The sequence below is a fragment of the Hemicordylus capensis genome, chromosome 1, assembly GCF_027244095.1.
Source record: "Hemicordylus capensis ecotype Gifberg chromosome 1, rHemCap1.1.pri, whole genome shotgun sequence".
Classification (NCBI taxonomy): Eukaryota; Metazoa; Chordata; class Lepidosauria; order Squamata; family Cordylidae; genus Hemicordylus; species Hemicordylus capensis.
Genome location: NC_069657.1, coordinates 286,108,545 through 286,125,973, shown reverse-complemented (window position 1 = coordinate 286,125,973; position 17,429 = coordinate 286,108,545). Strand labels below are relative to the sequence as shown.

Below are 17,429 nucleotides of genomic sequence, written 5' to 3'. Positions count from 1 at the left end.
CATTAATCTCTGCTGTAAAAACATGTTAAAACTATTTTACAGTATGGACAAAACCACCCTAGAAAATGAACATTTACTAGCTTTTAAAACACACAAGCTGTATTAAAATATCTGCATTCTGCTTAGGAAAAATAAATTATCTGCAACACCAGCTAAATTTGTTTCTATGGTTTTCAGAACAGGACAATTAGCAGCTCCAATTTGATAAATCCTCTACCCAAATAAATTCAATGTACCAGTGGGAATGTTCTTCTAATGTCTTCACCGGCTCACAGACATTTCTGGTGTCCCAGAATTTCACCTTGCAGTCATCTCCACAACTAGCCAGATAGTACTGTTTGTTGGGATTAAAATCTAGATCCCGCACCAGCTGTCCATGAGCATTTTCTATACAATATATTTGGCTGCAGGGGGAGAAAAAAGACAGATCAAGAATGAATAAATATATAATGAAATCTAGCCACAGTGCTAATAGAAAACAAAGGGCACATTTGCTCTACAAGTGAATTTGCTGCAATTTAGGGCAACAATGACTAGTTGCATTTGCTTTGTTGCAGAATGTCTGCATATCTTTAAAATGTTTTTGTATAATAATGTAATATATATGAATTGCAGGATTATTTTGTGCAAATAGTTTGGATGGTGGACATCAACATGGCTGTGGTGGGATTTCAGTCCAACATATAGCACCAAACCTTTAGTGTTGTTTGTATATGCTTCTACCACAGTCTTGTCCACTGCCACAAGAGCAGCATGTGCTTGGAAATATCTGCCCTTGGCACCAGAAGCCCGATTTGCCTTAGGGCCTCTAGCACATTGGCAGCATCACTGAGGAACTATGTTACTGACAAATCCCCTTGAAATAAAATGGGCAGCTGATGAGTTAAGAGAGCTTAAAGACTACCACCAACAAACAAACAAACCCAATACTAAACAATTTGTGCCTAGCAACTGGACATTAACAACTGGACCACTCCACATGCCACAGTGCAGCTGCCAGACAGATGTGTTATACAGTGCAAGGCAGGTCTGCCTCCGCTTCTCCTTGTGCTTCTGGCAGGCTTTGCAAGAGCATGAGGAGAGGTGCTCCTTTGCAAAGTTTGCAAGGGTCAGATCAGACCCAAGGAGCTTCTCTGATGGCAACAACTGGGGGCATCCTGCTGCCCTATTGGCAACCCAGTTATTCCCCACCGGAGGTGCCTACCTCACTTCACCTCAAGAAGGCGCTGGCCCCATGCCAGATATCTTGTTCACACAAAAGCTCCCCATGCACTTTCAAAGCTTGCAAGGGTTGGCTTTGAAAGGGGGCTGAGCCCACCAAGGGGTGTGGGACAAGGCAGCGTTTTGCACCTCACCACAGGCCCATAATGCCTTGGGCTGCCCCTGATGTGACACAACAGGGAGATCCTTTTCTTTTTAAACTGATTAATTTTTTTGTTGAGAGGGGTATGGCAATAACAGATTCGTTGTTTTTGTTCATGGAAGAATGAAGTAAAACACTCCTATATTAAACTGAGGAAAGGCTGATTGGGGATGGAAGAAAAACCAATTAATTTACTTCTGTTTATACTCAAGCCACAACTCATTTGGTAGCCACACAGACTGGGAAATAATGTTGTTGTTGTTGTTGTTAATAATAATAATAATAATAATAATAATTCAATTTCTATTTGACACTATTGTCCACTTCTATTTTGACACTATTCGAAATAGTGTAGGTTACTGAAACTATTCCCCCAAACCACTCATGTTCTTTTTTGCTTGGGAGTGGAGGAAAGGGTGTGTGTGTGTGCATATACGTACAGGGGAGGGGGTACTCTCCGAAACTCTCCTGGCAAGATGTCGTGGGTATCCACTTGCAATTTATTAATACTGACCTAACACTAATGCAAAGATTTGAGGTTAGGGTCTCCCCATCCCCAAACACATTTTATTGTAGGTAACAGGACGTGAAGGTGATGGAACTATAAGAAGCATTGCATAGGTATAGCTTGCCCTAATTGAATTAATCAGATTTTGGTCTAAAGGTACATAACTGGAAACAATGGAAATATACTGGCAGATCCATGAGCACGCTGGAGCCACAAAACTAAATTTAAAGTCATCTCCCCCTTTAAGGCAGCAGAAGTTATTAGAAGACATCCGTCTTCCGAGGCTAGTGATAAATTACTGTGTGCTAAGGGGATAAGCTGTATCTTAAAAAAGCTTGCACAGACTTCTGTTGTCATGGCAACAGATGTGCACAACATCACTCCTTTGCTTATCAAAATCACAACTGGAGCAAGAAAGAAGTCCTATATGTCTTATATTGAAGCATTAGGTTTGTTGGCATTCAAACGTTGATATTTAAAAACAAACAAACAAACCCAATACTAAACAATTTGTGCCTAGCAACTGGACATTAACAACTGGACACTTCCAGTGAATTATCTTAAGAAATAATGTCAAATCAAATTCAAATGGAAACATGAGTCCATTCTGCAAAAGAGCTAACTGAATAACTAACATTTTGTAACAGAAAATACAACAGGGTTGGTCAAATTTAAAATACCAATCCAAAACTGAAAGCTGAATCACTCTGCTCTGAAATACAGTGCATTGTTTTCAAAATATATCATTGAAAATTCATACTGTGCAACCCAGTTCCATTTAAAGCCAGCATGGTGTAGTGGTTAGAGTGCTGGACTAGGACCGGGGAGACCCGAGTTCAAATCCCCATTCAGCCATGAAACTAGCTGGGTGACTCTGGGCCAGTCACTTCTTTCTCAGCCTAACCTACTTCACAGGGTTGTTGTGAAAGAGAAACTCAAGTAAGTAGTACACCGCTCTGGGCTCCTCGGAGGAACAGCGGGATATAAATGTAAAAATAATAATAATAATAAAAATTAAAACTAATAGGAGTTTTACCATTAACTTCTGTAAAAACAGGACTTCACCTATTATGTTAAGTGTAAACCTACCATGTCTTCATTTATTAAATCTATAATTGACAGGTAAGCTAGAAAAGCTAGTAAGATAATAATTCCTGCTGTCTACTGTTTAAGGAAAAAATAATCCCTGCCAGAAAAGTAACTTCTAACAAAGACCTAGAATTTTGTTTTATTATTAATATAAAGGAACAGCACTCATTACCTCATAGTTCGAATATCCCATCCTCTAATGGCTGTGTCATTTGCTGTTGCAACCTGAGTACAATTGTGGTGGGGACTCCATCGTCCAGATGTAAACTTTAGCTGTCCTTTTCCTTCCAATGCAACTGAGTTAGACAGCTGTGTGTTTGCAAAAACAATTAATCTTATATGAAATCAATGTGACCAAAGAATTTTTTTAAACTACATGAAGTGTTTTACCTATATAAAGTTAATTACTCTAGTTAACAACAAGCAGAACAGCTTGAACCTTAAAAACAAGGAATTATTCATATATCACACAATAATAGCTCAACTTTATAACATGCATCACTAAACTGTTGGTATTTTCTGCATGAAACAGAATTAGTGTTCTTCATGTATGCACGTACTAAGGGATAAACTAGAAATATAGGGTTGCATCCTAATCTTGCATTTCATGGACAAAAGCTTAATGAAAGGAACTTTTGCTCATGAGCACAAAGTTAGGATACAATCCATTATTTCTTGTTTTCAGAGAAGTAGTTCATCGGTGCATCACATGAAAAAGACAGCGAAAAATGTTATGATTAGGAGGGCTGGACAAACATGTATTGTGTGCTAATCCTGACACATGGGAGCCTTGAGCTCATGGGGTCTTGAGCTCAAACGGGCCTTGAGCTCATGTGTTCCCCTGCAATGTGCATATGCTCCACTACAAGATCATAAGTGCAGCCACAGTTCTTTAGAGCTGGGTCAATATTGTAGGCCCAGGGTGATCCAAAGCTCATATAAATGTAGGACTTCTCAGTGTATTCTACACCTCCTCTCATCACAGGTACAGGAATATACAAGCCATAGGCTTTCTCCAGTCTCCCCTGCACCTGCCCATGGTAATATCTCAATCTCAATGCCATATAATGTCTGAAAAGGCCCAGAAATCAGAAAATGCAATGAGCCACTTACTATGCTACATTTCCTCTGACACAGGTCAGCACCTGAAATGCCAGTATTCCTGTTCAGAATACCAGATTGTTGTACAGCATACAACTACTTTAACCTTTTATAATCACTTCTTCTAATGGACATGGTCCATAGGAGTTTGCCTTCAGGGTAATCTGCTTGTACATACATACAATACAATGCAAATCTACTAAATTCTCTTCTTTCAAAATGTTTCTAGAAACCCTTCGAAGTAGCTTATTTACTACCATCTACTGCCTTACATTCTCCCCTTTCTTGCTCTTTAATTAACTTTTGAGAGAACTGTATTCTGTTCTGTGGCTGACATCTCGACTAACAAAGCACTGGTGCAGCAGGAGAAGCACTGGAGAAGCACCGGTACACATGAGGAGTTCCAGACTATTAGTGAGTGTGCTTGTGTTTAAGATAGAGGATTTTTTTTGACAACCTCCCCTTCCCCAAGAAACACTCTGTAACACTTGAAAACTGTTATCGTAGTTTAGGGTGCCACAGAATGCTTGCAGGGGGAGGGGAGGTTGCTGAAATTTTCTTTCCCCCACCCCACAGCATGAGCTGTGGAGTTGTGTTAGTTGAATTCCTCTGAGTTAGTTTAACTTCCCCCACAGCACTGGTGCTTTGATGGTCCAGATGTCAGCCCATGTACATTATCAATCAGATAATAAATTCTTTTCTTCATTCTATGTTGTAACCATGTGGTATCCAAAGTTTAAAAGAGTTGGATGTTTGTTTAAATTCTAAGTTAATTTCAAAAAAATGCAAAATGGAAAGTGTCATTTTGAGTTGTGATGTGTCTTGAACATCACAATACACACACACACAATATACCAGCTGCAAAGAACACTGGATTCTATATTTGCAAGGCATTTGCTGGTCTCACATTTGGGACAATTATAACCTCCGAGGTCATTTCCGGACACCTTTTTTTTTTTTTTTAAGGAGCCATTTTGTGGCTCTTCTGTTAAAAAAAAGAAGAATCTGCATGTTATACTTTAAAAGAAAATTATTATAAGATGATGTACAGGTGGTATTTGACACCCAAAAAATTAGCATTAATGTATAAAAATGTTCCAAACAAATGTTGGAAATGTGGACATTGTGAAGGAACTTTTTTTCATATGTGGTGGTCTTGCGGGAAGGCAAAGGCCTTTTGGGATATGATATATAATGGGTTGAAGAAAGTTTTTAAAATGACATTTCCTAAGAGGACAGAATCCTTTCTGCTGGGAATAACGCAAGGAGAGTTTTCCAGAAGAAATTTAACATTTTTTATGTATGCAACCACAGCGGCCAGAATAGTATATGCGCAGAAATGGAAGGACAATGAAATGCCCTCAAAAGAAGATTGGTTGATAAAAATTTTGGAATATGCTGAGATGGCAAAACTTACAGTACTGATAAGGGATGAAAACTTGGACTGTTTTAAAGAAGATTGGAAACCATTCTTACTATACTTAAAGAACTATTTTTCTAATATGGACCTTTCAGCAGGGTTTGAAATTTAGTAATAATAGCAGGTTGGGTAGAGTAAAATCGAATTCACAGTGTGTAGGATATATGTTTTGAATTACTATAGCAATGGTTGACTTGTATAGTTAATGAATCGCACAGATTGGTGAGCGGGAAGTCAATATTTACTTAATTAGATGTAACGGGATTGTTAAGATATTGTAAAAACCAATAAAAATTTTAAAAAGCGGGGAAAAAGAAGAAGAAGAATCTCCCACCATGATCTTTTGTGGGAAATTGGCCAAATTGGCAGTTTGGGGGGCCATTACTGGACAGATGGAGTACTGCGGAGCATGGTACAGAACTTTCTTTGAATTATTTTTGCTGGATTTTTGCAGTTTTTCAAACTTTTTTTTCCCCCATGCAGGAAACTGACCCCAATTCCCATTGCCCTAATGCCTCAATATCTGTGGCTTTGTTACCTGTGGAAATCTGGGGAAAGGGAACCCCTCTGGATAACAGGGTCCACATGTACATACAAGGGTACAATGGCAAAGCTTTATAATATTTAACCCAAAAATGAGATCAGTAGAAAGTGTCCCTTTAGAAAGGGAAGATATCAAACTTCTGTAGGAGACCCAGAAATCTGTTTCGTGCAGAAATCTTCCAAGGTTTATAACAGACTGCTTAGTCTGCCCATAGAACTTGAATATATAAGCTAACAACTATTCAGACACTTTAAATTTTGTTTAAAAGCTTTTTAACAGTTATATTGAGTATCTTTTTAAACAACCCAAAAGTTTGCTGTGGGAGCATATTATGGGGAACACTTTTCATTTCTCAACCCCCACCCATGTTTAGGCCAGAACTCCTTAGAGTCATGGCTGTATATATTCTGGGTTGGTTCTATTCTAAGTTGTGGTTCTTCGTGAGGAGTTCTGTCTGTGCAAGAGGGGAAATTATTTTTGCTGATCCCTCTTCTGGCTGCAGCTCCCTGAACAGGGAAGGAATGGTTGGTGAAATTCACCCTCCACAAATACTTTGCACCAACAGAAGTTCCTGTTCACTGTACAGTAACTTAGGACGCAAGTCTCTGATTCCACATGAGCATCAAATTTAGTCCTGGACATAGTATTCACAATCTGTGAATTTCAGCACTCTCTTTTATATATACACTTTTTTTAAAAAGTATCATTGTGAAGACAGAGTTGAAAGTGTGTGGGCAATGCCTCATGATAAATCAGAGCTGGGAGGTGGGGGGCTCTGAATTTCCAGTTATTTGAAGGCATCCATTTTGTGCCATGCGTAGCTCTTCACCCTTCCCCATTATTAGCAAAAGAGGAATTATGCGGAACAAGCAAATCAGCATAATTAGTACATGTCACAGATTCAGTGTTTCATGACACAGAATCTAGGCCAACCTGGAGTAAATGTTTTCTTTGGTTTTTTTAGAGTGCGCAGTGCACACAGCTTTATTTAAAGATGAGATAATTAACTATATTTACATATGTCTAGGCACATAAGGGTTAATTTGGACAATGTTTATTGGGAGGAATAGTACAGCAAATGAAAGGCATGAAACAGTGATGCATTTCTGTAACTAAATTCTAGCAAAGTAAGTGAAAAAGCCCAAAAACTTAATGTTCAGTAGAAAATTCTCTTTCTATTAAGTAGCATAACTTGTGACAGACTGGAGAACATCCCAAAGGAAATGCTTATATTTGATACAGATTGGAATTAAGGAGAAATATGGTAACTTTGAGATTATGAGCAAAAGAGACTGCCTAGGACAGTGAAAGCCTAATTAACATTCAAAGAACCTTAAAGCAAGGCAAGGCAGAGCAGCCCAGGGGGAGCAAGAGGGATGGGAGGAAATGCTAAGCATGTCTGTAAAAACCTGACACTTCAATCAGACAAGAATGTTGATCACAGCATGCAAACAGACTTTACTCTAGAAAAGGGAGTTGGCCAACAGTTGGCAAGGGAGAGAGGGAGAAGAAGATCGGACAACTCCATGTAACACTGGCAATAGCTGGAAAGGAGCAAAAAATGCTGGCGGGTTTGACCAACATAAGGGAGCAGGGCGCCAAGGACAGAGGAACAAATGTTTTGCACAGGAAAAATTACCAGTATAATTATAAGTATATTAATCACACAACTGTGAATTGTGTGTCATTTCTGAAGGTGCTGCATGGATGTCAAAAGAAGATTTTCCCTATCCATTTTCAAAACATTTATATTTTTGTTACAATTTCCCTTTGAGGCTGAAACAAACACACAGTACTTTTCAGAATACTCTTAAAAATACTGGCAACTTATAACAATAACGCTAACATAGAAAAGCTACGCAACTGCACATCAATAGTATGACTCATCGTAACAGTTACATTCCTTCTTACCACAGCCTTGCTTGAACTTTCTTGTAAATCCCACAGAAGTAAGTGATTTTCAGCCAGAGAAATTAGCTTTTTGCCATCTCCCATTGGTTCCCATGTGACACTGTAAACACATAAATGAAACACAGCAACTTTGAGTAATACACACCTGCAAACAATCTTGATTGTGGTGCATTTATACCTGCCATATAACTATCATCGTAAGACTTTTTCCTAAGTGGATCTGTCTTTTCACTGTTACTCTGTAAAGTGCCACACATATTGATGGTGGCATAATAATATAATGAATCAAAAATTTTATTTAAAAATCTGTATACGACTTTACAACATGGGCTTTTAAACCAGCTCACAGACAGGCAACTGAATAAAACCAAAAGAGAATACACAAATAAGTATCAATAAGAGAATTTTGAAATGAACTAATGTATGATTTCAATCCTATCTCATGGATAAATGGCCTTGGGTATAGTTCCAGGAAGATTCAGAAACCAATCGTTTATATCTAGGAGGTCTTATTTGACCAGATGTCTCACAATAACTTTTATCTTCTATCAGGATGCCATTTGTCTTTATTGCATTATCTTGAGACAATTCCTTAATGACTATTCATCTGATTTGTCTTTACAACCATTATTATCAATGGCTGAAGAATGTGGGAAACAAGGGAAGAATGAGGGAGGGTTCTTTGCTTTGGTTCCAACTTAAGATAAGAGACTTTCATATCCATTGACAATGCAGAAATTATTCAAAAGGTTGTTGTTAGACATGCAATTCCTAGCCTTTTTGTGGTGCTTTATATTTGCGACCCCATATCTACATCCATTAAAAAGAAAAAAGAAAATGCCAGTGAAATAAGTGAAACCACAGCAACCAGAGCATTTCTGAAAATACGTGAAATATATGCTCCCATTTACAGTTGTTTCACACAAATTAAAGGTGTGAAACAATTGTAAATCTTTCAGGAGCATATTTAACTGTAAATAGGAGCATATCTTAAATTAAAGTGAGATGCATGGTTCAGGAATATTAGGGATATGAACAACACTAGAGTACTTTTACTTTCAGCCCATGAGAAGGTGGCTTTACCAGGACACTACCAGTAAACCAAAATCTGAAACATAAGTACAGAATAAGAGGTTTGTCTGCAGTGGCCACTGACTTGTCAGGCCTTCTCTGTTGCTGCCGCTCTCTGCTGAATAAGAGTTACCTCATCTCCCTAGAGACGTTGAAGGTTTTCATTTTTAATTTGTTATATGTTGTTGTAAACTGCCCAGAGATGGAAGTTTGGGGTGGTCTACAAATTTGAGAAGAATGACTGAATAAATAAAATGATTGCTCTGCAGTTGCATTAGGAAGTTAAGATTGAATTTTGCTCTAATATTTGAGTTACTAATACTGAAAAACAGTTTCAAAAGCCACTCCTATGGGTCCCAAATCCAGCACCTTTCATTTGTTTTAAGATATGAAGAAAAGAATAGTGGCACTGCCCTTAAAATTTTCAAAAAGAGATCATTATTGCATTTTTTATTTTGACTGAGCTGTAAGGAAAAAATGTTACTAACCTGACAGAAGGGGTGCTAATTAGAAAGACGTATAACTCAAACAACACACCTTGAAAAGATGGAAGAGTTTTCAATCTGTCCTTGTGAGCAGGGCATTTTATTTCATTGCTAATTTATTTTATTGGATCTCATAGTTCATACTTTTATAGATGCGACTGCAGCAATCCTTTGGGATTTATGGTGAAAATGAAGGTTACTGTTCTTTTTATATATAAAATAATTTCCTTATTCTACTGTTTGCCTGTATGGGTAAAGTATAATAGTATAATGGTGAAAATCAAAGCCTGTAATACACACATCAACTTGCTGCAAGGCCAGTGATTGTGTTTTGGAAGAAAGGAGTGTGTGCACTCCAATGGAATAATTTATCATGGTCATCATGGAAAGTTCTTTAAAATCTTTATCTCCAGCTAGCTCCTTCCTATCATGGTAGGATAAATGATTTGAACATTTAAAAGCTTGCATGAAGTTGGCAGGTTTTAGTACTGACTAGTGGCTAAAAAAGTGTATACAATTACTACAAAAGTGAAAGCCAAGCACCATGAACTTGGTGCCATTAATTGACTAACCTCTTTCTACTGAACTAAAGGTGGTAATTCACAAATAATATTACCCTATCATCGTTCTTACACCACAGTAGAAGCTATACTGGCTTCTGCTGTATACTATATACTAAACTGAGACAATATTTATTATTGATTGATTGACTGATTGATTGATCGATCGATTGATTGCATTTCTGTACCACCTAGTATAGAAATCTCTAGGCGGTGTACAGATTAAAACGCAATATAAAACAAAACATTTAAAATTCATAAAAACAGATAAAAATCACAATAGATAAAAACACACACTAAATAAAATTTAAATTTAAGCTAAAAGCCTGGGAAAACAGGTACATCTTCAAGGTGCTCCTAAAAGCAAACAGAGAAGGAGATGCTCTTATTTCAGCAGGGAGAAGGTTCCAAAGCCCTGGGGCAGCCACAGAGAAGACCGGATCCCAAGTTGCCACCAAACAAGTTGGTGGCAACCATAACCAAACCTCTCCAGATGATCTTAATAGGCAACAGGGTTCACAATGGAGAAGGCGCTCTCTTAAGCCGTTAAGGGTCATAACCAGCACTTTGTATTTTGTTCCGAAACATACTGGAAGCCAATGCAGTCTTTTTTAGAACCGGTGTTATATGGTCCCTTTGGGTAAACCCAAATCTGGCTGCTGCATTCTGTACCAATTGTCATTTCTGAACTACGTACAAAGGCAGCCCCACATAGAGTGCATTACAGTAGTCAAGGTTACCAGCATATAGACCACCGTTTTAAGGTCATTTGTCTCCAGAAATGGACGTATCTGCCGTATCAGGCCAAGCTGATAAAAAGCCCTCCTGACCACAGCCTCAACCTGAGAAACCAAGGAGAGTTTGGTATCTAGGAGCACTCCCAGACTAGAACCTGATCTTTTAGGGGGAGTGTAACCCCATCCAAAACAGGCAGATCTAAACCATCTCTCAGATTCCGACCCCCTACAGTCAGTACCTCTGTCTTGTTAGGATTCAACTTCAGCTTGTTATCTTTCATCCAGCCCAATATCGCCTCCAGGCAGGCACTTAGGGGAGTCATGCCATTTGCTGATGAAGTTAGTATGGAGAAATAGATCTGGGTGTCATCAGCATATTGATAGCATCCCAGACTAAACTTCCTGACGATCACTCCCAGCAGTTTCATGTAGATGTTAAAAAGCATTGGAGACAGTATGGAGCCTTGTGGAACCCCATACTTTAGCTCTTGTTTTTCAGAACAGTCTCCAAGTGACACCATCTGGAATCTGCCAGAGAGGTAGGAATGGAACCACTGTAAGACAGTGCCAACCAATCCCACCTCCCTCAAGTGACCCAGCAGGATACCATGGTCAATGGTATCGAAAGTCACCGAGAGATCCAAAAGGATCAGTAGAGTCACACTCCCTCTGTTGATTGCCAGTTGGAGATAATCCATCAGGCCGACGAAGGCAGTCTCAACCCCACAGCCCACCTGAAAGCCAGTCTGGAAAGGATCTAAATAATCTGTGTCATCCAAAACTGCCTGGAACGGAGAAGCAACCACTCACTCAATCACCTTGCCCAACCAAGGAAGATTAGAGATGGGTCTGTAATTAGCTAACTCTGAGGGATCCAATGCAGGTTTCTTCAAATAAGATCTAATAACAGCCTTCTTAGGACAAGGAGGCATCCTGCCCTCCCTCCGAGAAGCATGATGTAAACCGCCCTGAGCCTTTTGGAAGGGCGGTATAAAAATTTTAATAATAAATAAATAATTTATGAAATTTACCAGACTCTCTCTGATGATATGATTTCCTGATGAAATAAGCCAAGTTGGGCAAAGGTCAAGAGAGCAGGTGGTGGGGCGTACAGTCCGAAGCAGTTTGTCTACATCCTCAGAAGTAACAAACTGAAAGTGATCCAATTCAATCCCACAAGAGGGAGTGCTGGGTACCTTACAATAGACTCTGCTGTAACTGTGGAATCTAGTTCAGCACAAATACAAGATATTTTATCTACAAAAAAGTTGTTAAACACATCACAGTGAGTAACAGATGGTTCCAAGTTCAAGTTCAAATTCAAGGCAGAGGGGGCACGAACTAGCCCCCTCACAACCCTAGACAACTCAGCTGAATGTGAACTTGCAGAAGCAATGTGGGCAGAGAAGAACCGCTTCTTTGCTGTCCGCACTGCCAGAGAGCATAGATCCTCAAATGAGCTCTGTGTTGCAATCTGTCAGATACGCGTGGAGTCTTCCTCCACTTGCGCTCTAGTCATCTACCTCACCACTTCAACTCCTGCAGTTCATCTGAATACCACAGGGATGACTTTAAAGCAGGTTGGAGAGGATGCTTAAGAGCGATTGTGTCTACCGCTCTAGTAAGTTCATTATTCCATATCTGCATCAGAGCATCGACAGAATCACTTGCAGAGCCAGCTTGAAATCCTTCCAAGGCTTCTTGGAATCCTATTGGATCCAATAAACTTCTTGGGTGGATCAACCTAATGGGTCCTTCACCCCTGCAGAGGTGGGTTGTGGCTGCAAGTCCTACCTTAACCAGATGCTGATCTATCCATTACAGTGGGGAAATAACAGGAGTTCCCATCCATGGAACACCACCCTGATCAGAGCAGAAGACCAAGTAGAGTATATGACCTGCATCATGTGTCAGTCCAGAAACCACTCATAGTCGCCATAGCCGCTATGAACTCCTGAGCTGCCCCTGACAACCAGTCCCAAAATGGACATTGAAGTCCCCCACCACCAATAGTCTGATCCATTCCAATGCCACCTCTGCAACCAGGTCCGTCGGCTCAGTTAGGGACTCTGTTGGACAACAGGGTGATCGGTATACCAACAGAAGTCCAAATCTATCCTTGTTCCCTAGACTTAGGTACACACATTCAATATAGGCCAACTCCCTGACAGGGATCCTGGTAAGGGAAATAGTTTTCTTATAGACCACAGCCACCCCACCTCCTCTGACCTGCGCCACCACAGAGTAACCCATTGGGAGGAGCTGGGACCAAACTGGGCCACAAGCCTCTCCCGAACAGGTCTCTGTAATGCACAACAGGTCAGCATCTTCATCCAAGATCAAGTGATTGATGATCTCAGACTTATTTTGGACCGACCTGGCATTACAAGGAAATAAGGTGAGGTTCTGTGGGTTGTAGACACTGCCCTCCAAGGTCAAAGAAGTGGTAGGCCTGACTGAGGGGGAAACCACAATTAAATTACTAAATTCCCTTCCACTATTATGACCTGTATTTTGCCTATTTTGACAATAGGAAAAATTAGGAGAGAGATTATGAAGCATCTTTCCAAGGGGTTTGGCTGGTTGATGTTACAGGGGGTGATGATCCTCCTTCCCCCAGATCACAATGATATATGTTAGATGAACACAACTGTATATGTTGGGTGAACATCTAGTTCCAGAAGGTATACCGCCTACAGCTCCCCTACTAACTGGGCAAAGAGACACCTTTCAAAGTGGTGGTTCTCTTTATATTTAGCGGGGGAGAACAACTGGACCTACTGAAGCACAGCACAGTATCCCTCCAGTGGATGTTGCTGGTATCTACCTTGGTTTTTTGTTTTCTACTGTGATCACTTTGGGAACAGGGGGCCATTTTCTTATTCTATGTAAAATACTTTGATCCTTTTTGTTGAAAAGCGGTATATAAAACAACAACCCTGCACTAAGTGACACTGGAAGGAAGAAGTTCATCAGGGTCAGCGATTACTTGTGATAGGAAACTACCAAGTTCCCAAAATGTGGAAGGGGCCATATTTCAACAGGAGAGCACTTACTTAGCATGCAGAAAACCCAGGTTCAATTCCTGGCATTCCAGTTGTAAAGGATTCTGGGTAACAAGGTTGGGAAAGACCTCTACCTGAGCCCCTGGAGAGCCTCTGTAAGAGGAGACAGATGATCCCATTCAGAAAAATAGCAGAGGGGTGTGTGCGTGCGTGCGCGCACACATACTGATTACTTGTCAATCAAGGAAACATTTCCAGAATTGATTACTTGTTTGATTACTTGATTGATTATTTGTCAATCAAGGAAACATTTCCAGAAATTTATTTATTTATTTAACATATTTTTATAACTCCCAAAACTTGCATCTCTGGGTGGTTTACAAAAAAAAATGACAAAAGTTAAAATGTTAGTTTAAAAAAAAATGACAACAGGGAAATTAAAACATTAGTTAAAATAAATGACAGCAAAAAGTTAAAACATTACAAGAATTTAAAATTTTAAAACAATATTTCAAAACGGTATTTAATTAAAAAAAGCCTGGGTGAACAGATGTGTCTTTAAAGATTTTTTAAAAACTGTCAGAGATGGGGAGGCTCTTATTTCAGCAGGAAGTGTGTTCCAAAGCTTTGGGGCAGCAGCGAAGAAGACCCATCCCCGAGTAGCCACCAGACGAGCCAGTGGCAACTGCAGAGAGACCTCTCCTGATTATCTCAATGGGCAGGGGGGTTCATGATGAAGAAGTTCTCTTAAATACCAGCTGTAGTTTCCAGACTACATACAAAGGCAGCCACACATAGAGCGCATTACAGTAATTCAGTCTGGAGGTTACCAGCAGATGTACCACTGTTCTGAGGTTGTTTATCTCAAGAAATGGATGCAGCTGGTGTATCAGCTGAAGCTGATAGAAGGCACCTCTGGCCACCACCTCAACCTGGGACACTGTTCCCTCTGGGGAAGTGTGACCCCATCCAGAGCAGGCAGATCAAACTAATCTCCCGAGTTTCGACCCCACACAATGAGTACCTCTATCTAATCTGGATTCAGTCTCAGTTTGTTATCCCTCATCCAGCCCATCACCACCTCCAGGCAGGCATTTAGGGAGGTTATGACCTCCTCTCTCAATGATGTTGACATGGAGAAATAGATTTGGGTGTCATCAGCATACTGATAGCACCCTGCACCAAATCTCCTGATGATCTCTCCCAGCGGTTTCATGTAGATGTTAAACAACATTGGAGGCAATATGGAGCCCTGAGGGACAACTAGATGATCCAACTAGATGATCCATCAACTGATCATCCAACTCGATGTTTTCCAGTCAGATATTTCCCTTACCTTAAGAACTCCCTCCAAGTAGAAAACTAGCACGTCAGACGCTTAAGTGTGAATCCCTCTGTTTATCATGACAGCAAAAAGCCTTCTTTCATGCAATACTTCATCAGTTCCCCAGCAATGCCCTACTTTATAATTTTTTTCTGAACATGTAGACTAGCCCAGCATAAGAAGGAGCAGTGGTGTGACCAAACATAGCATTGTTTATACTCTTGAGAAAAATCCATATCCACAGTGGAAATGTAAAATATATGATCTGCTGTTCCTTTTGAAGATTTATTGAACCAGTGTTCCAATACAGGGTTATGGGGAGGCTGAAGCAAGGTGTTAAATTCTCCCTGACTCTTTCTGCTGAGATTAAATAGATATCTACTTGATTCTGGCACTAAGTTTAGGAAGCAAGACAGCTAAAAAGATCATTTGATTATTCTTCAAATCTCTGCAGAGATAAAGGAAGCAACTGCTATGTTTTGGATGTTGAGAATTTTCAGAAAAGGTCAGAAATCAGATTTATTTTACTGTAAAATAAGATCAAGGTGGGGGGGCGACCAGAAGAGAAGCAGGAAGGAAGGGCCTATGTGATGTATTGACATTAAAAGACAGCAAAAGGCTAAGCAAAGAATAAGATGAAGATGAGGGATGAAGGGGAAAGGAGAAGAGTACAAGGGGAATGCAGAGTTAAATTAGTCAAAGAGACAGCTTATACCAAGTTCTGAAGGCATGAGAGAACTTTAAACTTGGTATGGAGAGAGACTGACAGAAGAATTTGGTGAGGACATGCTGTCTAGAAGCAGCAAGAAAAAACATGATAAACTAACTAAACAATCAGAAGAGACCAGTCACAATATAAACACACATACTGAAAAGAACTGGGATCTGAGGGAAAGGGCAGACCAACTTTAGAAAATAAAAAGCATTGCTTACTGAAATGAATAAAGTATCTGCAAAAGCTCAACATTTGCTAGAAACTCTTACTGCAACACTATTTTTTTTAAGCCTGCAAATTGATGAGATTAATAGAAGAAGCACTACAGCAACAAATCATTCATCTACACTGCTCCGAATTCTAGTTCTTTATTACACCTGAATTCTCTCTCATATACAAACTATATGCTACTTTAAGCATATCATTAGATTAACAGGGGTGTGTGCATGTGCGCATGCGCGTAAGAGAGAAAGAGAAAGGCTGTATCTGGAAGATGGTAGAAGGACTTTAACCCTTAAGCATGTCAGCTCTAATGGCATGCTTAACATAATACAGTTTGTTCTTCATTTTCCCACAGCCTTTGTAACTGGATATGTTGTCAGAGGTTTGTCTTATTTAGCCGATTTTTATTTTAGTGACAACCAGCATTCCTAATTAGGTTGAAAAATATTCTCTCAGTTTCAGCATAGTAACGAACCATAGTCTTTATACTCAGTTTCAGCATAGTAACGAACCTTTATATAGGACTGGACATTACATCTGAACAGTACTCTGAATAGTTTCCCCCATAAAAACCATTCTTAATTTTCTTGAGAACCAAGAATGTAACTCTTTCTCAGTCCAGGGAAGCCACTAACCCTGGTTCACTCAACTCTGTTTTGAACACCCAGTTAAAAGTGGTTATTTTTAACCCTAGTGAAGATCAGCAAGGCACATTTGCGAAAGAAAGCATTCAGGAACTCTTTGGAATGAGACAGGACAAGTGAAGGTTATGTAGCAGCAGGAACAGCCCTCCACCCACCAAGAAAAATCCTTCTTGTTGGATTTGTTAGGTTAAAAAATAGGTAGGGTTCATCAGAACATCTGAACCTTCCTAAGATGTTTACCCTGGAAACTTGCTATTGTCAACTATGCATGAATCAGCTGCATCTATCAATCTGGACAGATAAACGGCTTCCCCACAAAAACATGAATGGAAGAATGGAGAAAGGAGTGTTCGGAATGCTTGTTTTTACTAACTGTTTCAAATACTTTGCAGACTTGTCTTCCATCTTCCAAGAATAAGCATACCAAAAGAAAAAGAAAAAATAGCGAATTCACCAAAGCAGGAATCCCCACCCACCCCCACCCTGGAACTCTAGCATGTTCCTATGCTCAGTTCCCCTGGGAACTGAGCAAAGAGAGACCTTTTAAAGTGGTGATTCACGTATTTTTAGCAGGGGAGAGCAACTTTCCTGTCCAACCCCAGCACAGCAACTTTCGAGCAGTTTGTTGCTGGTGTCTACCTTGTTTCTTTTGAGAACGTGAGTCCTTTAGGGACAGGGAACCATCTTATTTATTTCTCCTATGTAAACCACTTTGAGAAGCTTTGTTGAA

At 39.8% G+C, this 17,429-nt stretch overlaps 2 protein-coding genes across 6 annotated transcripts in view; one reads left to right on the top strand and one right to left on the bottom strand.

Moving 5' to 3' along the window:
* The window catches only part of EIPR1 (EARP complex and GARP complex interacting protein 1), a 96,637-nt gene that overhangs the window by 22,903 nt on the left and 56,305 nt on the right, over window positions 1-17,429 (bottom strand). For both annotated transcript variants that reach the window (XM_053285957.1, XM_053285958.1), the window contains exons 5-7: window positions 7,937-8,036; window positions 3,133-3,269; window positions 237-404 (exon numbers count right to left, since the gene is read on the bottom strand). In XM_053285957.1, the coding sequence (XP_053141932.1) occupies window positions 237-404; window positions 3,133-3,269; window positions 7,937-8,036 (405 nt within the window). The remainder of the gene's footprint in view (window positions 1-236; window positions 405-3,132; window positions 3,270-7,936; window positions 8,037-17,429) is intronic.
* Window positions 1-17,429, top strand: part of LOC128340628 (uncharacterized) — a 155,918-nt gene that overhangs the window by 84,111 nt on the left and 54,378 nt on the right. The gene's annotated exons all lie outside the window — the stretch shown is intronic.